The 25,163-nt window shown below is 39.8% G+C and overlaps 1 protein-coding gene across 11 annotated transcripts in view; it reads left to right on the top strand.

Annotated features, from left to right (window-relative positions):
• MPDZ (multiple PDZ domain crumbs cell polarity complex component) overlaps positions 1-25,163 on the top strand; it is a 124,688-nt gene that overhangs the window by 4,612 nt on the left and 94,913 nt on the right. For 10 of the 11 annotated variants that reach the window (XM_048502605.1, XM_048502611.1, XM_048502610.1 and 7 more), the window contains exons 2-6: positions 4,258-4,321; positions 5,380-5,546; positions 21,153-21,371; positions 22,052-22,191; positions 24,637-24,850. In XM_048502605.1, the coding sequence (XP_048358562.1) occupies positions 4,306-4,321; positions 5,380-5,546; positions 21,153-21,371; positions 22,052-22,191; positions 24,637-24,850 (756 nt within the window). In that variant the 5' untranslated portion in view covers positions 4,258-4,305. The remainder of the gene's footprint in view (positions 1-4,257; positions 4,322-5,379; positions 5,547-21,152; positions 21,372-22,051; positions 22,192-24,636; positions 24,851-25,163) is intronic. The other variant, XM_048502607.1, reaches the window with a different exon arrangement.

Raw genomic sequence — 25,163 nt, 5'->3', positions numbered from 1 at the left:
TCTCAGAAGCTAAGGAGGCTTGGTCCTGGTTAGTATGTGGATGGGATACGTTCATGGAAGTTCAGGGTCCCTTTGTAGAGGTAGGAACTGGAAAACCACCTTTGAACATGTCTTGCCTTGGAAGCCGCATGGTGTTGTGACTTGATGGCACTTTTTGCTACCACTGATTGTTACATGATAAGAAATATTCTAGTATACTTTTCGTAGATTTTTGCAACTTCTTTACAGTCAGATATGCCTAGTATTTTTGCCCAGGTAGGCTAATGGAACTGAAAGGTGTAGAGAAGCTTTCATTATGAGTCATGTGTAGCATAGGTGCACAACAATGCTTTCTACAGGATGTGCATTTCTATGTAGTTACTTCCTGGTGTCATTCTGATACAACTGACCATACATTAATACATTTTAAAAGTATAAATTGATATAGATTGGGGGAAAAATATAAAACATGGATGTGAAGATCTTCTGACCACAATTGTGTTTAGGATATAACTTGTATAATTATTCCACAATCTTGAATATGCATTTGTCTTGTTTTAACATTATACTTAGTTGATATGCATTGCAGTGGTATTTCTAACAGAATGTTTCACATAGTCACTATGGAAAATCCCTAAACAAAACCTGTTATTAATGTAAAATTTTTATATTATTTCTAAGAGGTTTTATAAGTCTTTCTAAATGAAACATTTGCTAAATGCTGTAAATGTTCCCAACAGTCTTATATTATTTTTTAGTTATTATTTATTTAAAGTAGTCAGTGGAGTTAAAAGGGTGTAACTTTGTTAAGGATTGCCTTGCGATACTGCAAACCTTGTATTTACACAAAGCAATTAACACTGAAAAAGAAGTAGCATAATACATTGCAGTTTTGTATCACTTTTAATGTTGCTGTGATAAGAATATAGAAGACCCAATTGATTTGTTTTTATTTTTTTAATTATTTAAACACTTCTGTGGCACCGTTCCACCCAACTAGGGTTTCTAAGGCAGTCAACATTGAAACATTAAAGCTTTGAAATAGTAAGACATTATAACACTATGAGAATATATAAAATATTTAAACTGTTAAGTAAAACATATCAACACACAAACACATAATCACACAACTAGGGAGGCAAGCCAGTGACGCTCATGCTGGGGACATGTCAGTGTGGGGGAAATGTCTTCATCTGCTGGTGGGAGTCAACAATAGCAGGATGCAGACTAATCTCATTTTGATATAGTTCTGTTTACATTAATCTCCATACAGTAGTAAAGTTGAATTTAGTGATTTGTTTATAAAATTTATAGTCTTGTTTCTGTTAAAATATGACAATCTATGTGTGTACACACTTACATGTATAAAAATGATGACTGAGCATTTGACCTATGGAAAAAGGTCATCTGAGTGATTAACAGTAGATAAATATTAGACAAATATTTTTAGAAAGTTAATTTTGTAAGAACAAATATACATAAGTTAATCATCAGTAGTTTGATGTTTATGCCAAATACAAAAATAATTAATTCCTACTGTAAAAGCTTCTGTGTTAAATTTATTATATATATATAAATAATTACTGTAAGTTAGCACTGGTATGTAAGGTTTCTATAAAAGGGAACTAGTCACTGAACAAGTGTTCTTTTTGGTTCTATCCTGGAACATTAGAGCGCCTAGACTTTAAATGAAATTAAAGCAATTCCAACTGTATAAAACGTTGACTTTTATCATGTTAAGTATATAGTGATCCAGTTCTTCCCTCTGCCTTCAGTTGTATACACTGGCCAGTAGGAGAAGTTTTGCTGTTCAGTGAGCTGGATCTCTGGCTGCTGAAACAATCTGTACTCTTTCCTTTTCTGTCTCACAGAATACCACACAGTGAAACAAAAAAAAACAAACGGGCAAGCTGCCGCCAATATAGCAGTGTTCTTGTCTTCATTGGATATTTGAAGTTATTTGATTTCTGGTCAATTGACAATATTTATCCAGATGATTGACCAGTTTGCCAACAATAATAAACAAACATATATATGAATATTATAAATTAAACCATAAAAGGAGCTACAGACAAGCAGGATCTAATCAGTATGTCTATATTGTGAACAGTATCATAACCTGTTGGTGTGAAGTATACAGTTATGGTCAGTGCTATGAATCAGAAAACTTTGGCCCATGGCCTTATTCTGTTTTGATTAGTGAAGGACGATAAAGTGAGGCCTCATTTGCATGTCGTAAGGCATGCATAGGAAAAAAGCTTACCCTAAGAACCATGGCCCAGTCACATTTAGAGCTTTAAAGATAAGAATTAGCATACTTAATGATGTTTCAAAGATGACTAGCAGCCAGGAAAGATAATATTAGTACTAAAATTTACTAATTTCAGAATAATTCTAAAATGTATCGTTTTCTGCTTTTTGTGAAAAGTACCTATCAGAATTTGTAAGCCATTTCCAAAAATCACAGGAAGATAAAATTTGTCAGGTAGTCTAATCGTTACTGTGATTAACAAATACATGTGTAAATAAATAAAACAGGATACCCCCTTCCTCTCAAAAATCATCCTAATTTAGAAGAAGCCTCCAGGCTTATGGCCAAATCAGGCCTCTACCATTCCCTCTGGCCCCTTGAAACTCTTTCATGACGTCTCATTAATTTAGCCTCATACTGTGCTTGGTTAGTCCTAGACTCATCACTGTGGGTGGTGTCTTTTTGCAGAGCCTTGTATACTTTGTGCCAATTCCCCTCTTCCCCTCACATCCCCCTGAAATTCTGTGACCTGTTTGGCCATTTTGCATATATTTAGTAATCTTGTCCGTGCTGGAAATGGGGCTGGAGAAGGATTTGTGCAATGTCTGAAAGTTCTGTCTAATCTTTAGGAGTCAAGCTCTTGTATTTTCTATGTTGTATAATAGTTGTAGCTAAGAAACTAGAAGTTTCTTTAAAATGAACGTGCAGAGTTACTAGATGCCAGATTCAGATTGCGTATGGGATGATCACAGATACTTGACATGAATGCATTGCTGATGGCGTGGGTTCTAGAGGGTTCCCAAAGGATCTGTAGGTAGGAGCCTGCAATTACATTCCAATTTCAGTATCCTCCCTTGTGTGTTTCTGTGCCCAGGTACCAAGCATGCTTTTTTAAAATGTACGAGGAGGTAGAGAAGTATGTGCACTTATGGGAAAGGGAAAATAAATGCCTGTGTATAATATAATTTGTATGTCTGTGCATAAGATACAGTGTGCCTCATTCCTCTGTGAGCATTATATGTCTCATTTGGTGTGGTGCCGCTTGTATGAAAAAAGCTTTCTCACTTCTGTTGTGATGGAAGGTTTATATCCAGCCTATCTGATGAATGTATGGGCCTGGATATTAATGTTAATTCCAACAACTCTTTGATATGATCATATCTGTGATACTCGCCATGAGGTAAAGCCAGTTACTGCAACTTCTGTCTTTGTCATTGTGTGCTTCATAATCATTTTTGCCTATAAAAATAGACCTGTGAAAGTTAAATAATATAATGTCTGTTAATGAAGCATATTGAAGCTTCTGGTTGGAGACTCTTAGACACAAAAGTATGTTCGTAGTTATTAGAAGATAGATTTCAGAACATGTTTCCTTTTTGAAAAACAATAGCTGAAATGGAATAGAATAGGCAGCGTAATGACAAAATAATCAAAATCTAGGGTTTCGTTATTAGAGGCCTCACAGCTGCTCTTTGGGAAGAGCCTCTAGTGCAAAATCCTGGCCAGAGAATATGGGTGCCCAACGAAAAGCAACCAACTCAGTTCTGTTAGTTCTGCACCACTTCTTCTCTGGATCCTTGTTCACCCCTTCTATTACATCTTCTCCAGCAGCTTTCTTCTTGCTGTCCTCTGCACATTACGCCCTTCCTCCCTTGTTCAATAAACTGGAAATGGCATTTACAATACCAAATGGCATAATGTCCGGTAAAGCAAAAATAAGTCATTGTTACGTCTTTTTGTGTCAGAGCAGAGCTTACAATAGGGTCTCAGAGCAGTTTCTCAAAATGTAGTATTTACAGTGCTATTGAAGTGACATGAAATCAACACAAGTGTTTGGGATCAGGTTATAAATTAGTTTTGTATAGTTCACAATTTTGTATGCAAAGAAGTGCATGAAATGTAACTGAAATAGATTTCTGCTAAAACTGTCAGCCTTGAATGCAACTGTGACAGAGTAATAAGTGGTTTTCAGTTCCTGTTTTTAGGGTTTAATTCTTAAAATCCTCCCCCTCTTACCTTTGTTCTAGAAAGACCTTTTTATTGACAGCCATTTGGTGAAGTGGAAATTGGCAGACATGTTGGAAACAATAGGTAAGACTTGAAGCTAAAATATATATTTGCATATTTAAAGTCAGTTTGATTTTTCATTTTAAAGAGTTATGCTGAACTACATTACCTTACTTTTATTTAAATTAAAGAGAGACATAAGATAGTCATTAGTAAACAATTCACTGAATGGAATCCAGTAATGCAGAATATCAAAAGTATGCTGTAGAGGATCAGATTGTTCAGCTGTTATTTAGTTACATTTGTACAGCTTATTTGAAAATGATGTAAATTAATATTGAGTTGTATATAGCATTGTCTTAAGGTTTTATCATACTTACAAATTAGATATAGCTATACATTAGGAAATTAGGATACTCTGTTGATGGAAATCCTTCTGTCTGGAGATTTTCAGTGGAGTCCAAAGCAATGTTTCCTATGTGTTACTGTGAATGCACTAATTTTTACTGGTATGGCTAGTTCTATCCTGTCTTACGGTGGCTTCACTTTATCACTGTTTTTCACTGCAAGAAAAAGTAGGTGGAAACAATATGAACCTTACTCTAGTGAATGGTTCAACATGAATTAATTGTGGATCAGAACAAGTTTGGAGAGCAACAAAATCTGGACTGCTATGTTGAAACAATGGACTGTTGTCCTTTGCAAGAATCAGGTCCATGTGTTAAAAGGGAGACAGTAGTTGATACTCAGTATCAATGTCTAGCTGTTTGGACAGAATTGATGACTGAGCATAGTCTCTACTTCTGAAATGGTATAAAACAGGGAACCAAACAGTGAATACGATAAGGTGAAGTCAGCCTTATTGGGACCTCAAGATCAAAAATAGATAATAAAACAATTAAGTAGGAAAAATAGGAGCAGAATATGGGAGTGGGCAGACAGGTAAAAAACAATATGTGATGGAAAGCCTAAGGGCCAGAGCATAAGTTGTGTTCTGCAGAGTGATGTATACTTATATAGTGGATCTCTGACCTGTTGTTCAAACACTATGATGGAGGGAAAGTTCAAGTAATGGGTCATGTCTTGCAGCATATATAATTATTAGAAGAACAGGGCACTAAGTAAAATGCATATTTTTACAGATACTCACCGAGCTCTCCAGGCAGTGGAGCGTCTACAAGCGAAATTGCGAGAACGGGGTGATACAGCAAATGAGGAAAAACTGAGTTTACTGAAATCAGTGCTGCAAAGTCCTTTGTTCAATCAGATTCTGAACCTTCAGGCTTCACTTCCACAGCCAAGAGATCAGGTAGGACAACAGCATAAGGCATAACAAGCTTCTTCAAGGAGATTGTAGAATTCTATATTTTAATGAAGAATTATGGGCACAGATAGCTAGATAGCTTCAGTATTTTTGTAGATAGTTTGGAGTCAGAACGCTAAGGCCTATCAGTTCTGAAAGCTTCCTTGCCCAGGAATACAATGCAAACAGTCTTATAGCCATGGACTGAAAAAGAGAATGAGAAACCATGATGGATTTGTTTAGGTGGATAGCTGATGTGGCAAATTCATCTGGTAAGTCTCATCAACAAATTAATATCTGTGTCAGGAGGATGCTATCTAGGTGATTGAGATACATTCCAAGAATTGTACAACAGCTTAAAATAACAAATTGCTGCTGCTATAAAGATATATGTAACCAGCCTGCTATATGTACACTGCCATCTGTCCATTCTTTCCTTGATCTTTGCTTTAGGGCTTCACATGCTTGTAGACAACTAGACTTCCTTTGGTCCTCCTGTCCCATGGGAACTATGTTACATCTGTTATCTCATGTGGCAGGAAACCAGGTGGTCTGCTATCTGCTGCCGACCTTGGGGCGCCTTAGCTTCAAAGGCTGTTTTTCACAAACTCTTGGGAAATGGGAGGGGGGTTCTCTACGGGGAATAAAGGGAACTGTGAATGCCAGTTTCATCAGAATTGTCCTGTTTTATATGCCAATAAAGGCTTGTGTGTGTGTTGCCAGTTTCATCAGAAGCACCAGTGTGGTGCTTCTATGCTTACTCAGTAAATGCTACTGATCAATTCTTCAGAGTCCACTTATTGGCTTAAGGGCCCAAGACCTACTATGTGAAAAGAGAAAAATATCTATGGTGCCTGCCTAATTTAGATTAACCCTCATGTTCAGTTCTAACATCATGCTGAATCATGGTTTAAGGAAGTTTAATTCATGATAAACCATAATAATTAACCATGGTTTGCATTTGCCAGTCATATTCAGAAACGATGGTTTGAAGTTGTCTCTCAAATAAAACTTTTTGGTAACCATAATTTGGCACGTCTTGAGTTAAGAAACGATAGCAATATCTCTGATGCAGGGTCCTATTATGCATGCAGTGCTTATCCAATGGCTCTTTGCATTTTAGTTCAATTTTAGTTTAAACTGGGGATTTCTCTGCTGTGAAGCTTCCCCAGTCGAACCAGCTGCCATTTTCCTTGCCCTCTGCTTCCTTGTTGTCTGCCTCTTTTTTTTCCTTGAAAAAAAAAACAGCAAAAAAGAAAACCCTTCAGGCCACTCTGCTGGCTGAGAGTGGGAGGGACTGCTGCTGGGTGAGCAGGGAAAAGCGGGGAAAGGTGGGATGGGTGAGCAAAGCCATAGGCCCCTTCCGCACACGCAAAATAATGCGTTTTCAAACTGCTTTCACAACTGTTTGCAAGTGGATTTTGCTATTCCGCACAGCTTCAAAGAGCACTGAAAGCAGTTTGAAAGTGCATTATTCTGCATGTGCGAAAGGAGCCATAATGAGCTGAGCACCCAGAAAATATCTTTGATTTCTTAGCTAGAGAAAGGAAAAATTTCACTTGAAGAGATTTTGAAAGCCATGAGGCTTTTCTGATTTGCGATGTGGTGAGTTCAGGAAGGCGGGGGGGGTGTACACTACCAAGAATCTGACCCAAAGGGAATATAGCTTGCTGCAGGGCAGACCACAAGTACATAAATAGCCAGTGTCTAGCTATATGTTATTTTTTTCCCAGGTATGTGTCATAGTTGAGTCACTGACATGTGCATGAGGTCTTGATTTGGATTGTTACTGCAGCCCACGGGAAGAAGGGGTTTAGACCTTCTCTTTGGGCCAGCGTGTTGTGGTTAAAAGCAGGTTGATACTAATCTGGAGAACCAGGTTTGATTCCCCACTCCTCCACCTGAGTGACAGAGGCTTATCTGGTGAACCAGATGTGTTTCTGCACTCCTGCATTCCTGCTGGGTGACTTTGGGCTACTCACAGTTCTTTGGAACTTTCTCAGCTCCCACCTACCTCACAAGGTGTCAGTTGTGGGAAGAGGAAGGGAAAGGAGCTTGTAAGCCACCTTGAGTCTCCTTACAGGAGAGAAAGTTGGGGTATAAATCCAAACTCTTCCTCCTCCTCCACTGCCACCATGGCCGCCTGGAGGGGAGTACTGTTCATTTGTTAACTTTGCCACTACAGAAAAAAATGAAGCCTAATATTCAGTCCTGCCTGAATGGATCATGTGAAACATTCCTGAGGGAGCCTACTGTTTGCACTGATGGTGTAGCACCAGTCATTACCAGGAATTTGCTGGAAACTGAATGGAATTTATTTGTTGTAAGAAGTAGGACAGTAGCTTTTAGCAGGAGTGAGTGACTAACACACCTGGCTTTTACAATCAATCATGTGATTCATAAACAAACAAATAAATACATATCTGCTGTGTGGTATCTAATAGGGGGTGTTTTAAATGCAAAATATACATATGTATTGGTCAGTGGCCATCACTAGAGGTACAGATGTGGTTAAATCTGGTCCACTGAAAAAAGTAAATTTAAAGCCTACTTAGCATAACAGCAGTATACATCTTGGCCATTAACTACCTTTCCAAAAGTATAAATGTTAAGAGCCTTTCTGTTGCTTTTTTGACGTTGGGTAGTGTTAAAGATTATGATTTTTTTCCCATATCAACTGAAGACAGAATTGTTTTATTCTGAACTCCTGTTTTTTACTCTTACAGTTTGCATTTCTATGCTATCTACTTCTGTTCTCTTTTATATTTATTTTGGAATTAGTTTGGGAAGTATTTTTTTCCATAGATATGGAGTTTTGTCGCCTAAGTCCTAAGGGTTAGAAAAATCAAAGCTCTTGCATTCAGGGGATTTTATTTTATTTTATTTTTGCAAATGCACTTCACTTTCTTGTTGATGCTCTGTGTGTTTTATTACCTGTACTGAGATGCCTATTGATAGGTGCCTTGTAAGCTTTTTCATTAAATTAAGGAGATTTGTTGCTTACGTTGAGAGAGTTTTAAATGGCAAAGTAAGCAAGATAAATAGGAGAGAAATCCCAATAGCTAGGAATGAAGCCGAGTTGAATCAATGCCTCTTTCAGAATGAGAAAGTGGTACCCTGCCTTCAGCATTCATTTGCATGTCAGCATACTAAAAGCAAGCACATATTTTTTCCTCTGAGCATTGCTATTCTTTATTGGATGTTTGTTTTTTCTAACTCTGATGCCACGGCAAAAGCCCGGTATTTGAAGATAAGGCAAAAAAAAATATTATGCTCATGTGAACTTCTCAAGTCTTAATTTGATTTTTAAATAATTTAAAATATTTAAATACTTAAGCAGTAATCACTCAGTGCTGGCAAGCCACTCTCCCTCTATCAGTATTTGTTTCTTTTTCCTCTATAGGAAAAGCTCAAAGCAGTGCTAATGAGAAAAATCCCTTTCCTTGGCTGGGCAACATTCTTCAAATTTTTTTCTTGAGAGTTTGAAGATAGATTTTTACAGGGTGGAAAAGTACTGGCTGCAATGTAAGGGTCTTGCCAGCTTTCTTATGCATCCCTTTCAACTCCTGTTTTTACTTCCTTAGTTATTTCTGTTAACTATTTTATTCTTTTATAGTGTCTACATTCAGGATTTCACTGAGATTTAACCATTTCTGCTTTCTCTTGATTTGTAGCCAGTGCAGTTTATTGTAAGAAAATATTTGGGTTTATCCTATATTCCTTTTGTGAAGAGTAAATAAACATATGAAGAATGTTGTACTTGAAAAGAAAATTGCAGCCAGCTGATTTTGTTGGAAGACAATTCAGAAATTATTCTGAATTGTAGAACCACACCTGTCATTTTTTTTAGCAGTAGTTCCCTTGAGGGTCCACATAAACATGATGTGGCACAAACTAACTTGGGTCAGGCCAAATCTCTACAAAGGGCAAAATGTAACCCGCAGCAATTATAATATAAAGGTTATGACCATTCTCATAGTCTAATTTTTATGCTTTCATTCCCACCCAATCCCAGGTGAATGAATTAATCTAATTATAGTTTCCAGAAACCAGTGGGAAAACATTTTAAGCTTCCAGGACATATTGGGCGTCGCTGGGGATATTGATCTAAGGGTTACCATTCTTCAAAGTTCAAAGGGAGAAGCAAATATGAAAATGCTGAATTAGGATTCATCAAGAAGTTCAACATTGTGTCTCCCCAAGGTTTAAACAAATACTTGGGTTTCTTCATTCAATATAGATGCTAGTGGTTTGCATAACCCATCTTTTACAGGTGTTAATTAGTTCAGCTATACTTTTATAAAATTTCACAACTACTCTAATTGAATCTGTTCTGATGTTTCTCACTACACTGCACCGATTAGATCTGCCTATCTATCAACAGTAGGAAGAGTTCCTTATTCCATTCTGACTAGATTGACTTGGCTTTGGTTGGTTATTTTTTATTTTGTAACATTGCATCACCCCTGCCTTTATGTTGCTTGAAACTTTAAATATATCTCGTTAATGGATGTACACTTCCCGCTCTTGTTGAAATAAGCTCTGACTCATGAAATCTTATTCTGGCTGTGTTTGAGAACCAGTGTAGTGTAGTGGTGAAGAGCAGCCAGACCCTGTGCCTGGGACTTTGGAATAGTGGATGGTTAAGGATTCCCCCCCTTGCAACTGAGAATCTCCCCCCCCCCCATCTGAACATGGTGGCCGCCATTTGAGTGGATTCTCCAGAGTATCCACTCAAATGGTGGATGGAAGGGGGGAAATTGGACAGTTCCTGCTGTCGTAGTTCGCACCGGCAAGCAGGAAGCGTTTGAAACCCGGGTTATATGAAAAAGATCACTTGTATAGGGATCTTCATTTAACCTGGACTGGGTTTTCTAAAACGCGTCTGACCCATTTTGTGGGAGTGTTTTGTGCAAACCTCTACCCCTAAAATGGTTTTTTTTTGCTTCCTTATCCTGTTTTAGATTGGCTGTGTGTAATCTCCCATTGTAGAATATTTGCACCAGCACCATATATTGCTTGTAGTAATTACCTGAAGATTGTTAAGAGTGTTGGGGAGGTCAGTATGGTGATCAGCTCTCATCAGATAAAGAAATAAAGGGAGGGTGTAGCTGCTACTCAGAATCGTTTCCAGTTTTATTTGATGGTTGAGACATGGGTGCTTCTAGGGTAGTTGTTTCTGGCAGTCACAGTAGTAGGAAAGGAGTATTCCTGTTTTATATGGAGTAGGTAGTTGCATCTTTGTGTTGTTTTTCAACACAAACAGAAATGTAAGAGTTTTAGAAATAACTACTAATGCTGATTCCCATTTCCTAAAATGCTGACGTGCAATAAATGCAATTGAAATAGATTTTTTTGAATTAGATATCATTTCAAACAATCAACTGAAAGTAACATTGGATTGCTATATAGATTTAAATGTACTATTCAGTGTGCATTTAATCCTATATTGTGACATCAGATTTTTTTCATTTCCTGCCAACTTATGCCAATATCACAGATGTTATATACAGTAAAAGGGGAAGCAACTGTGGTAAATTAGCATAAACCAATTTATAAAACAAAGCAGTATTCTCTTTATACAGTACTTACGTAATCACATTTCTATAAAGCTGCCTCATAATACAGCCATGAGACTTTATTGGTGTAAAACGAAACAGTTTATATGCAGTGAAAAGCAGTACTTTTTATAACAGTGGAAAGCATCTTTGGTCTGGAGCAGTGAACTTCAGACTACTTTGGATGTGTCATGTCAAAGTGAAAACACTAGGCCAGTCCGGCAAGGGGTGTGCACCATTTCCCCCTGGTATTTTTGGGGTTTGGGTTTATTGGATCCAAAACATTTCAGAACAGCTGAAAAAAAGTGAATACCCATACCAGTAAATGGGTTTTAAACCTTTTTTGTGGAATCTGGTAATTTTGGGCTCCACTAAAGCCTATGGAAATTTTTTGAGGCTATGGGGGGCTGTTTTTTAATTTAGAGACACCAACCTTATGGTGACTCTTCTTAGAAGAACCTCCATGTTTCGGGAGGTTATGCGCCTACAAAGGGGGTATCCCCATATTCCATTGGAAACATTTAAAAACTCCAGTGTAACATTAGGGCATCCCATAAAATTGGACTGCTGAACCAAACTTTACCAAACTTTACAGATATTCTAAGGAGAGTCATCTGCAGCTACACTGCACATTTGATCCCTTTATCTTGAAGAACTGCCCTGATAGATTTTAATGGTCAATGTCACACCTGAGAATCCATGGGGAAAAGTTCCCAGCATTGATTTAAGTGGGGAATATGAGTAACTGCTGTGCTCCAATTGCATTTATGGAATCTGGGGCGTGCTTTTCAACCCCTAACCCAAACTTAACAAAACTTGGGAGTTCAATGCATCATAAAGTCTAACAGAACCAACATCAAAATAACACAGAAACATAACACAAGAAAATTAAAACAGGGGGCATTTTTGCCAACTCAGACCAAGCTGCAAGCCAGTTCAATGCTCAGGGGCCCAGCAGATCCCAGACCCATTCTGACAGCACAAACCCAACAGAATCCATGTCCAACCATTCAGTGCCAAGTAGCTGAAGGTGTGGGGGCACTTTTACCAGACCCAATAAAGCCACAGGCCAGCCGAATGCACAGGTGCCCAACAAAACCCAGGCACTCCAGTAATAAAGATACATCATTTTCCCTAGGAAGGAAGACCTCAGAAAGTGAGAGGGAGGGGGTTCACTGTTCACTCTGATCCTCCTCTCTCTGCTGTCTTGCACATTATCACAGCCTCAAATGTTGAATCTTTGATGCTGCAGCTGTCTTTCATCACAGGCTCACCTTTCTCCGCCTCCCATCTCTGCAAAAAAGAACGGTAGAAACACATCTTGATGAACGTCATTATTTATGGTATTCCTATGAGTTTTGCTTTGACACACTGGTCCCTATGCTATTGTGTCCCTTTAATCTTTGACAAGATGAGAACAGTTTTGGTGCAGATGCATTATGCTCAACATGTAATTTTGGTTTGGAGTAGACCAAGAAGAAAGTCAACCAAGCATCATCTCCAACACCCCATTGTGCCACACAGCTGTAGGTTTGGTGGAGGCTTTTGGGTGCAAGTGGATTTGGAATAGCATCAAGGATTGGGGAGGGGATTGCCAGTCAAATTGACAGACTGTCCTGCCACATCTTTCTTCTGACCTGTTTATTTTGGAAAGAGCATTTTGTCCCAACTGCCCAAGACAGACTCTGAGATGATGCAGGCACAAGCACAGTCTCATTTCAGTGAACTGCAAAGTCCAGAACTGGGTAGTTGAATAGAGCCATATTGACCTTGAGGAAGAGCAACTGCTCAGCATTCCAGAATAATGTGATGTGGGTTTGGAATGTTGATCTGATGAGACAAAAAACACACTCATTCTGCATGCTCTTTGAAAGACAAGAGATGATCCTTCAGGTCACAAGAGAAAGGTCTGGCTAGACCAGGGGTAGGGAACCTGCGGCTCTCCAGATGTTCAGGAACTACAATTCCCATCAGCCTCTGTCAGCATGGCCAATTGGCCATGCTGGTAGGGGCTGATGGGAATTGTAGTTCCTGAACATCTGGAGAGCCACAGGTTCCCTACCCCTGGGCTAGACCAACTCCTTCAAGAGACAGATGTTCAGTGGATCTGTGGACTTGCAGCACTGAATGCTCTCTCATGAACCACCACCTCCTTTTCCTGGAAATGTGTCTCTTTGGGTTTACAAACACTGGACATGCTAGGAGAACTCATTTAACCAGCACCCAAGTTCTTTGACCTGTTTGGCGATCGTGACCTTGATGTGCAGGTCACAGATGTTGACCAACATGTAAACTTTCTGCTGAATGAGAGGTTCAGCGTGGGATGCCACACCATCTTGCAGCCTCTGGACCAGTGCACTCAGTGCTGGAAACAAGTGTGAACATCCTTCAGCTGGCTTCAGAATTGCAGCCAAGGTCTCATGAGCCTTTTGGATTATGATGCACCCTTAGAGTTGGACATGGTGCACAATTGTTCTGTGAGCGGACATTGCATCCACTGGCCAAACTGGAAAGCTCCTATGAGCTATTTTATCTGTACTCCTATCTGTCCTTTCCAGATATCTCTCCCCCTTCCTCCAAGGTAAGTTTTTTTTTTGGACAGCAGGAGTTAAAATTTAAAGCCCCAATCATCAGCCTTGTGAGTGGGCTTTTAAACAAAGAATTTGACACCCCCTCCCCCATCTTCTTATAAGGGCCAGGGAAAAACTAAATAGCTGAAAAAAGTCAAAATGGGTTTTCTTTGGATTTTCAGCTTTATCCAGCTAGCTGGATGGTGGGTGGAGAACACCTGAAAAATGCCAGAACAGATGCTTTATTTTGCTTTATGTTCAGTTTGGCTTATCTGAATGCACAGCTCTAGTTCTGGCTACGAGAACTAGCACTGACTTCTTGCATTATTCATTCAGCATTCTACTTTGAAAGACTGGTCTAAAATCATAGACTTCCTTTCATGCTTAACATACAGTCAAGTGTGGAAGGCCCAAAAATGGGGTACTAATTATGCAAGGTTGGGTGAATCCAGCACCAGAACATGTGGAAGTTAAAGAGTGAAACCAGCTTTCTCCTTTCTGTGTGGCTTAAATCTGAACAGGACATCATGCTGCTCTTATTTAGCTTTTACAGGCAACTGAAGGTCTGTGGTCTTTATCAAGACATCTGAACTGACAGAAGCAGCCTAGCAAACCCATAGTACTCCCTTGAGATGCAAAATTAAAGGGAGGGAAAAAAAGAAAAGTAAAACAAAAAAACCAGTCCCTGGAACCTTCAAACACTAACTCCCAATCAGCTTGGTAAATCCCAAATATTTTTGGTATTTTTCAGACCATTTTTTTCAGGTCAAATGCACAATGAATGTCTCCTCATATACATCTTCGAGTTATATTTTCAGTTATGCAACTGATTCAAGTTGCGCTTCTTATAAGAGAATCCCTGCATTTTCTAAGTGTGGGGAAAATCTTGCCTTTTTCCCCTTTGCAGGGAAAGCAAAGTAGAACCCATTGTACTAAGCCTTCTTTGAAGTTCCCCACCCACCTTTTCCCCTTTCCTTCCATTCTGCTGATTGGTTCCCTCCCTGTCATCATTCCTCTGCAACCTCCATTTTGCTAGTATACCAATTTTCAGGGGTTCTTTTATTTCCCCCCCCCCTTAACTACTGCTTCGAGTGACTACTGATAGATCACTGGGCAAATGTCAAATGTACAAGGCTTGGCTGGTGGGGGTAGTGGGGAACAAACACTGTTCTATTATGTCCACCTCTTTTCCATTCGGATTTGATGTAGGCATTTACATGTTCTTCATTTTAATTTTTTTTTCTACTCCTTGACATCGCATCAGGTTGGCCCCTCTGTTATGGCCGGCGTGAGATATATGCTTGCAGAAGTAGATAGAAAAATTAAAACAAGATTAATTATTTTATCTTGTATATGCCTACACCAAACCTGAATGGGAAAGAGGTGAATAGAATAGAACCATGTTGTCCCCCCTCGTTCATTTTACTTGCCCAGCAGTCTACAGTTAGGACCATGTTGCCCCCTCAGGAAATACAGTGGGAGGGCTGGGGATGGTGGCGGCAGGGGATGTGGTTCACCCAAGGGGTGTACTGTTACATGTTGGCTACAATATATACATGAGGATTGCTGCTTGGAGAGGTCAAGAGGTGCCTCAGCTATTGTACCATTTTTTAAAAATTTTAATTTCAAAAGACAGATACAGTGTATAAAAGAAATATAAATACAGAGATCTTGCCATCATTCTTATAAGTAAAAAAAGAAAAAGAGTACATCTGTATTTTTACATTCGAATATTCAGATACATTGTTTTATACTCCTTAAACTTAATTGCACTATCTCTGTATTAAAACTAATATAAGTGAGTTTTACTGGGAAAAAAAGATAATAAGCGGATAAAATGAAAAATAAAAATAAAAGGGAGGAGTATCCCGAAGAAAGAGCAAAAGCAATAAGAAAAGAGGAAAGAGGGAAAAAGGGGGGGGAAGGATGGAGAAGAAAAGAAGAAAGTAAAAAAAAGAAAATAGAGATAGAAGCCTAAAAAACTAAGGCCCTTTCTGCACGGAGGTGGAAGGGCTTGGGTCGGTGTTTCTGACGCCGACCCGATGACGCTGGGACCGTCTGCATGGACGGTCCCAGAAAGAACCGGGAAGACGGCGCCGCTGGGTGCCGTCGCCCGGTCGACTCACCTGCTCTCCGGTGCGTCGCCGGGACCTGGGGACATGCCTCCCCTACCCTGTGCGCCTGCTTCCATGTCGCAGAGCAGGGGGGCGTGTCCCCAGGCCCCGGCGATGCGCTGGAGGTCCGGAGAGCAGATGAGTGAAGGCAGGGAGTGGGGGGGGGGCGCCGGGAAGCTGCTGCCGTTCGCACGGCAGCGGCTTCCAGCCGGCCTTTTCAGAAAAGTGCGCTTCCCAGCGCACTCTGAAAACGCTGGCTTGGCGCCGGGTGGGCAGCACGAGGGCGGCGTGGCTGCAAAGCAGCTGTGCCCCCTGTGCGAATGGTGGCCTGGGGACGGCGTTTTTGCCGTCCCCAGGCCGCCATATTCCGCCCGTGCGGAAACGGCCTAAGATAAAAAGAAAGTTAGAAAATAACCAAAGTGACTTCCTCTTAGCTTTGAGACTGTACATTTAGAACTATATAACTTAATTACAAATTTCTTTTATCCACCCACCCACCCACCCACCCATCCATCCATCCAACATTGCAGATATAAAAACAATTTCTTGTATTCTTCTTTTCGTTGTAAGTATTTAACGTTGGTTGCCATACATCTAAGAATTTTTCTATCAAATTATGTTCCAATAAATTTGACAATTTATTGTAAGTAGCAATTTTCAGTTAGTTGTGTTAACCAGTCTTCTATGGAGGGAGCTGAGGACGTTTTCCATTTTTTGGCAAATTGTATCCTCGCCGCCACTATCATGTATAAAAGTAAAATTTCAACATTCTTTTCTAACTTAAATTCAATTACATTCAATAGAAATATTTTAGGTTTAAACATAAATTATAAGTTCAAAATTTCTTTTATAATGTCATATACATTAATCCAACTTTTATTTTTATTTGCAATCGCAGAAATAAAATTTACTCCTAATTTTTAGTTTTGTATTAATCCGATATCTTCCCCCCTTACATGCGTTTCTTGCAGTCATATTCTATCAAAAGCATTTTTACCTAAATAATGAAAGATTTTTCTTCTTTTCTCTGGAGAGTTAAGTCCATTAACATTCCAAGAAATAAACTTTATAGTCATAGTAATACAAATATACAAAATACATAAGAAGTAAGAAAAAACAAACAAGAGTGGCTGGAACTTACTTGAAGTGGTATACCGAGTTAATACTCTCCCTCAAAGTCCTTCTTAACTTTTTCAAAAATGGTTTGCACTTGGGGAATAGAAAGAAGTCTATAAAATTTAGTTTTGTATTTAAGTTGCAAATCTTTGGCATCTTCACATCTATAGATAATATCTTTGTCTTTTAAGAAGTTAGTCAGGAAGCTGTAGTTCTTCTATTTAATATCCAGTTTGGGATTTCCTTTAAAATAATTACTTTTAATCAATTTTCATCTTTCCTTTGGAGTTCTTTTTTAGAATTTCACCTCCAGTTTGCAATCTTGTAAAGCAAATTAATATATCTCTGTCCTTCATTTCATCAGATTTTTTTTAGTTGACCCTTATGATCTTTGAGATGTCTTCCTCAGTTATATCTTCATCTGTATCTATGAATTTGGCTAGGTATTTGATCATCTTTTCTATATTGTCTCCTTTTTCCTCTGGTACTCCTTCAAATCTGAAGATATTTCCTTTTTGTCTCAACTCCATTAAAGCAGATTGGCCATTTTTTCCGTCTCCTCCTCTAGCATGTTAATTTCCCCTTCCAGTCTACCATTTATAGAGTCCTGCTTTTCCATTTTTTCTTCTAAAGTCTTAACCGTTTTTTCCACCTTTTTCAATTGGTTCAAATCAACTTTCATCAATTTTAGATCTTCATCAATTTTCCTAGAGTTAATTTCAAAAGCTATTAGCTTGTTTTCTACTTTCTTTAATTTGTTTGTTGTTTCACTCTTCATCTCTTCCATAGCATCCAATAATTGATCCATTTTTGTTTCCATTTCTGATCTTTCTACTTTATCCGGAATACTTTGCTTCCTCAATTTGGACATCCTGCTGTCCTTTTAAATTTCGTTGTTATTATGCACAGTTGTTTAGAGTTGCCACTTTGTTCCTTTTTACTGGACGCATAAACTGTATTTCTCTCCTTTTAACCTGCAGCCCTTAATAAGTTTTTCCTGTCGGTGGCGCTGTGATCCTATTTCATTCTCCCTCTAGCTTCTTCATTCGTTCTTCTCACATGCACAGAAGATCACTTTACTTCTGCGTATTCTCCAGCTTCTGCCTCACTTCTTGTCCGCTGCTTGTTAGTAGCTCCAATCTGTTACCAATTTTTCTGATAATGTCTTACGTTTAGACAAAAGATAGGACTGACTGGTTGTCCTGCGTATCTTTCTTTCTTCCCAAACTAATTGTTTCACCACAATTAAGTTTCTGCAATGTTCTCTAATAAACTTACTTTGTCATGTTCATGCCCACTCCTTTTAAACTTTTAATCTTCCACAATTGTTTCACTCTAAGTCCTCGTTGTTGTTGAGGATAGTTGCCGGGTCTTGGGTTTTACTTCCACTCACCGCACTGTAGGTTTGTCGTTTCTTTCAACCAGGAGGAGGGTGGATTAGCCTGCTGGGGGCTTAAGGTAAGCTTCTCGTCTCTCCTGGTGGATAAATAATGAAGGAAATTTCCCTTCCTTGGTCCTCCTTTTTTCCAGGAGGAATTCCCTCCTCAAAACCTCGTGGGGTTTGAAGGCAGGGAATACACCAAAAATTTAACAGTTGCGGCAGCAGTTAAGTCTTACGTTCTCATTCGATACAGCTATTGCACCATCAATGATTTTGAACATTAACTAAAGAAAATATGAAGTGACCAAACATTCCAATAACCAATAAGGAGGTCTCCTGGAAACATGTGTGGCTGTAGCTTGTCCATATAAGGGGCGGAGTGGGGGAATGACCAGCCTGCTGGTAGTAAAAAGAAGTGGAAATTTCATGTATGGAGGTATGGATCTTCTGATGAATAGATCTATTAATAGTACAAATGTGGGACAAAATCATTTTTCATATTCAGGAAGTACAAGACCAACTTTATGAGAAACAACAAAGGTCAACAAAATGGAGTGTTTAAATGCATTTAAACCAGGTGGATTGAAGCAAGAAGACATTTTTTGGGAGTGACAGAGGGAAACTGAAGAGGGAAGAAGAAATGAGAGGGCATATACATGTACAGGAATCCACAGGAATCATACCTGCTAGGATCAGCAAACCTCCAAATGGCCTTCTGATGCTAATATATTAAAAAGAGTAACTCCTCCATTTTGCACAAACTTGGAACCAGAAAAGGCAGATTTGTAAATCCTGCCCCACAGAAGAATTAAGAAAAGTGGTGGAGAACCGCAGCAGTGCTCAACAGACAAAAAATGCTGCTCAGCAAATGAAAACAAACAGACTTCTAAAGCACATAAGTGCACAATAGACCTCAGTTTCCTGAAAAATCCCAGATATATTTGAGAAGGTGTGAATGTACTCAGAAATACTGATAAGGTATTTTGGGGTATATTTTCAGCTCCTGTGAGTCCCAATGCAGGCCCCTGCTTCCCTTGATGTGATTCCATGTCACTGAATTAGATGGATAAATACATCAGCCCCATGGATAGGCAATGCAAAAGGTTCTTTCTTCATTGTTTTCTTCCCTTCTTTCCACTTGATGACCATCTCTTCTCTCATGGTCCTTATGTACACATATGCGAGCAATACAGCACAAATAAGCAGCTCTATTGCCACTAAGGGTCTGTGTGTTGGTGAAGAAGAATTAGACTTTTTCTTAGTGGGGAGGGCATTGAGAGGAGCCTGTGTACCTTTAACTGAGAAGTTAACTAGCAGGTCACCTCTTGTTATGTTGCATCTCTCAGCAGAAGGAAGCTTCACGTATTCAGTTTCTGCCTGTTCAGTAATAGTGCAGCAAGAAAACAGCAAGACATTATTGACTAGTTCAAATCCCTGTATGGTTTATAGAGCTCATGGAATAGCCTTGTACAAGTCCACCTTCTCCTCACCCTTCCTTACAATGCTTGCTGCAGAATTAGGTAATAGTAGTAGTATGGATTTAAAACACAATCGTATCCTGTAGAAAAAAACAACTGAATAGACATGATACACTATGAGATGATGCTTTTTACATGACTTTTTACATATCTTCAGTTACTCATCATTGCCAAATATATACATTATGGGTATTCAGTGCTGACATATTTTTCATACATATATAAAAGACAATTAAACTCAATTTTTTTGTTTGGGCTGGTTTTATTGCCCTCTTTCGTGCCCTGCAATTTGTGAGCAGGAGCCAGAAGTCACTTTGTCTGACATAGTCTTTTTACATTAGGCTAATCCCCTTTGAACATGCAACTCAATTTCTTTAATTAGCTTTAAAAATAAAGATCATTAGAGTGGAGTGCCACTATCAATTACTATGGACAGGCTAGTAGTCGATAATATATCAGTATTCTGCTATACTAATGTCTTTTAAAATGTCCTACAAGTCTTGCAATCCTTTAGACTTGTAAAATTTAAGATTTTGTTTTCATTCTTTTCTATGACTGATCTATAGTCTTACCAGGATGCTAAATACCTCTTCTTTTTCTGTAGGCTTTTGAAAGTGCAGGAAAAGAGATTTCTTCTTGTTGAAACAATTTCTGTGTTTGAGCTGGGAGAATTTCTGTGTTATTTCCTAACAAAAAGGAGAGACATTACTTAATTGGTCTTCAGGGGCTGTGATTTGTTAAACTAGTGAAGCCTTGTCTTTATTTTCCATACCAAGAAAGGCAGCTCTTAATCTGCTTAAGAGACCATTAAGCCATCTTGCCTGGTATCCTTTCGCTGTTGGAGAGTGAGACCAAAAGAACCCCCAGGCTGTTGTGAAATGACCTTTCCCTCTTGCTCATTTGTAACTTCTGATGTCGGCTTTTGTGATACTACATTTCACTAGTCCTGCATACAGTCCAACCCTAGTTAAGTACCTGTAAGACCCTTTGATTTCTTTGGGAATTTTTTCAAGCTCATGTTTAACTTTCCAATTTAAATCAGTTGGAATTAAAATACTTTAACCTGACTGGATCATTTCCTGTTTTTTCTTCCTACTAAGCATAAAAGTAAACAGAGAGGATGTTCACAAAGGAGTGCATGCTTGAGTTTCTGCTTGTCCAGTGGCTGAACTGACCCTAATATTGAACAGACATGGGAAGCCTTTCACAGACAGGAGCTCTTATCTGCATGGTGCCTGTGGAATCTGCTGCATCTGCAATTAATACCCATGTCACTACTCTGTACCGTATTTTATTATGCAGTGATTCTACAATCTGCAGTTTGGAGGAGTTGATGATTGTTTGTTCTTCTTTGCTTCCCAATTAAAATACAACAACATTTCACCAAAAAATTAGGTAAACATTGCATCTCCAGTACCCTCGTCTGGTGAACTGCAGCTTTCCCATCGTAGTACTGTTGTGGGTGCTTCACTCCATAATGAATCCCATTTGTTGGCTCAGCAGAACGGCAACCTTTCTAGTGGGCCAGGAGTTGCTGCACGGTCTACCACCCCTCAGATTAATGGGAAGTCCTCTAGTGACGAATTTGAATTATTGATCAGAAATATGGCACAGGTAAGATGTTGTACCTTAAATTAATTCATTGTTTGGCATTATGCCCTGGTGCTTAACTGTGATTGCTCATCCATAAGGTGATTGACATTGTCCCATGGGTTTGCATGCTCCTGTTTCCCTTCTTCTCCCTTTTGTGATTAGTATTACGTCTGTATTGGTGTTAATGGTAACTGTAGATAGTCTAAACCACAAGTGGCAAATCTGCATCTAACCATAATGGCAATTTTGATTTGGCAAAATCTGTTGTCAGCCACAATGAGGGTACAGGGGTAAAGCTAGCCATTACTTTCTCTGAAAAGTAAAGGGAGGGGGAAAACACCTGTACAAGAGGGAAAGAGGTGTCTGTGAGTCCATGGGACACCCCATTCACCAAGCCATGATGATGCAAGACCTGTTTATTAGTCTGCATCTGCTCGTTTTATGTGTTATTTATTTCTTCCATTTTTTTCCATATCCTGTTCTAACATCATATTTCGAGTCAGTCTTCTTGCTGTGGGTTTTCTGTAGAAAGATAACCAGGAAATGTGACATTCAAATTATAGACTGTAACGATCTCTGCATAACCTGTTATACCTTAAGGAGTTTCATTGAACATGCATGAATTTGTCAGTCACTTCCCTAGGGTTGCATCTGAATGTATTTCAAAGTGCTGCTTTCTTACTCATTGTGTTTGCTAACAGGGGCGCCTTATTGAAACTATAGAGCTTGTGAAACCTCCAAGTGGTGGCCTAGGCTTTAGTGTCGTGGGCCTGAAGAGTGAATACAGAGGTGAACTGGGCATATTTGTGCAGGAGATTCAAGAGGGGAGTGTGGCACACAGGTAAGATTGCTGATACCTACTTTCCATAAGAAAAGAAAACAAGGCTGCACCAAGCAATGAGTCAGCAAACCAGAAAAGGAAGAAAAGATGCAAGGTGGCTGGTGACTGCCTTATTGCCATGTACAGCCCCTGCGCATTTTGCTACTAAAGCTGAATCATGGAAATTAGAGTACTTTCTGCTGATAGAACGTTATTGCTGTGGAATGGTTCAGCAAAACCAACTCTGATCCCTCCGATGCAGGTTTAGTAGTAAAACATGTAGAGGCTGTACATGACAACAAGGCTGTCACCAGCTACTTGCATCTTTTTTTCTTTTTTGGTTTGCTGGTAATTACTTTCTTCATGTTTTGGGGGTGGGAACAACTCGTAAGAGAAATGCAGCTGCAAACCAGGTGTCCTGGAGAGAGATTGAGAATCGATGGACCCGTGCATACTGTGCATGCAGGAAGTGCCACATTCAACCCCCAACATTGCTAATTAAAGGATCTCAGGTAGGAGGTGTTTAGGAAAGACCTTTCTCTAAAACCCAATAGAGCCAGTACCAATAAAAGTTGGTCGAAGCAGACATTTTCATCATGTATTTACATGGTTTTCTTCTATTATTTACAGTGCAGTCCTTGGGGAAGGGGGGCAGTTTCTTGTTGGCTGAGGATGGCGCTTTTGTGGTGCAGCCACGCTGCCTCCAAAGAAGTTTAGAGAGATGCAGAGGAGAAGCAGAACCACAGAAATTCCCAAACCCCCAACTTCCATTCCTTTTCAATGGCTACGCCTGCTGGTTTTGTGGTGCAAGTTGCCAGCAGGCATAGGAAACCGTCCTGGACTGAAAGCCCATTGAAGGCTGACTAAAGTTGCCTCCATCCCCAGGAATCCCCTTGGAACACCCCTGCTCCTTTAGGCATGGGCTCCAGTGGTGGAGGAGCGCTGGCGCAGCAGCAGCTTAGTGTCTGTGTACTGTGGAGTCATGTGACACCACGCTGCCGGCGTGTTTGACCCCTTGTAGGTGCATTTGCCCTTGTGCCAGCATAAGGAATACTTGCTTTGGCACACACTTGCTCTGCATCCACTTTTGCTCTCTCCCCCCCTCCCCCCGTTGGTTCCATGCCTGGGAATGCCTTTCCTCCCCCCTTCTTTGGCATTTGATTGGATGCCAGCGCAGCTTGGAATGGCCAGCCTCCCTTCCCGATTGGGCGTTGCAGAGCTCTGCCTGCCTTCCAGTTTGTCCACCCTGATAGCACATTTGCCAAATATGCTGGCTAGATGAGCAAATTCACTGGTGTGAGCTTGTACCAGTTCCATTAAACCATTCACCTCCTTTGGATGGTGTAGTACTGTTGTTACTCTGCTGGAGTCAGCAAATTGCTCTCATCCTGTGGTCTGAAGCAAAACGTTTTGGTGTCTTGCTATATTAGTGGACACACTTTTTCCCATTCCAGTTGAGTGGGAGATAAGAAATTGTAGGGGGGAAATAAATTGTATGTGAGGGGACAAGTTTTAGTTCACCACTTCACAGAAACAGTAAAGTTCAACAAAGTTCAAAACAATGGATGCAATCTAGCCAGAGCTGGTCGCTGCTCGTTGTCCTAGATTTCAGTGGGAGAGAGTTAAGCATGTACTTAGATCTCCCACTGTGATTCATGGGATTTTCCTTTGGCTATTTGTGTCCATTGTGCTTTACATAGGCCCCTTCCGCACACGCAAAATAATGCGTTTTCAAACCACTTTCACAACTGTTTGCAAGTGAATTTTGCTATTCCGCACAGCTTCAAAGAGCACTGAAAGCAGTTTGAAAGTGCATTATTTTGCGTGTGCGGAATGAGCCATAGATACATTCTGAAGATTTAAGTTCTCTCTTAAAAGAAGCACAGATTAGACTCACAGCTTGACTTTAAGATTTGATTTTGCATAGAATGATACAAATCTGTAAAAGGCTTTGTAGCACAGGTACTTTATGAGTAATAAGTAATACTAACAAACACCCCCCCCCCTTCCTTATGGCTTGATGAAATTGTTCTTGCAAGTAAACTGTGGAACAATGAATATTCAGCACTTCTATCCTGAACAGAGCATAATGTTTGGCCTGCTAAGCAGCAGGCTCAAAGTTTAGAGTACAGTTCCCAGGCTATATGTGAAGAAAGCTGGGGGCCATCCACATGTAATATGCTTAGTCTCAGATGAGGGTTGCAGGGAGCAAGAGCTAGCTGTGGGGTGAAGTCTGGAGAAAGTGGCAGTGGGATTAGCTTCAAAGGGAGCTGATCACCAGGGTGCCAAGATGCTCACGGCAGAACTGCTGGGAAAGATTAAAAAAAAAAATAGCTGGAAGAAATGGGGGAAAAAAACAGGATTAAATGAAACCACTTTAGAAAAAAAACTTGTCAAAAATGGTTGTAATTTTTGGTGGCAACATTTATTGCTGATTTCTTTATTTTTTCACCTACCTTGTAACAGAGATGGAAGGCTGCAGGAAGCAGATCAAATTCTTGCTATAAACAGACAAGCCCTCGATCAAACAATTACACATCAACAGGCTATCAGCATCCTACAGAAAGCAAAAGATAGTGTCCAGCTGGTGGTGGCCAGAGGCTCTTTGCCTCAGCTCATCAGTCCTGTTGTCTCTCGGTCTCCGTCAGCTGCTAGCACCATCTCAGCCCACTCCAATCCGGTGAGTACTTCAGACTCACAAGGGAGATGAATATGTCTTCTTTTTTTCTCAGCTTGTGGGTGGTTGCAGTTTAAGTTCTACCCTTAGATTAATGATTCTTCTCCCACAAGTGAGAAGAATTTTGCACAATATCTTTTTCCCACAGTTTAAGCAGCCAGTTGAGTAAAGCTGTATCTGCGGACGAAACTTCCCACACGCTTGGTTTTGTCTTTCAGCACAGATCCAGGATTGTGGGAACTATTCAAGGCCACAATGCAGGCAGCATGACTGCCATTGGTAGAGGTGATTTCCTGTGAGGCCATATTTTTGTTGA

Source organism: Sphaerodactylus townsendi, linkage group LG07 (genome assembly GCF_021028975.2).
Source record: "Sphaerodactylus townsendi isolate TG3544 linkage group LG07, MPM_Stown_v2.3, whole genome shotgun sequence".
NCBI classification, from domain to species: Eukaryota; Metazoa; Chordata; class Lepidosauria; order Squamata; family Sphaerodactylidae; genus Sphaerodactylus; species Sphaerodactylus townsendi.
Note: the sequence above shows the minus strand (reverse complement) of the source record. Positions and strands in the feature narration are given on the sequence as shown.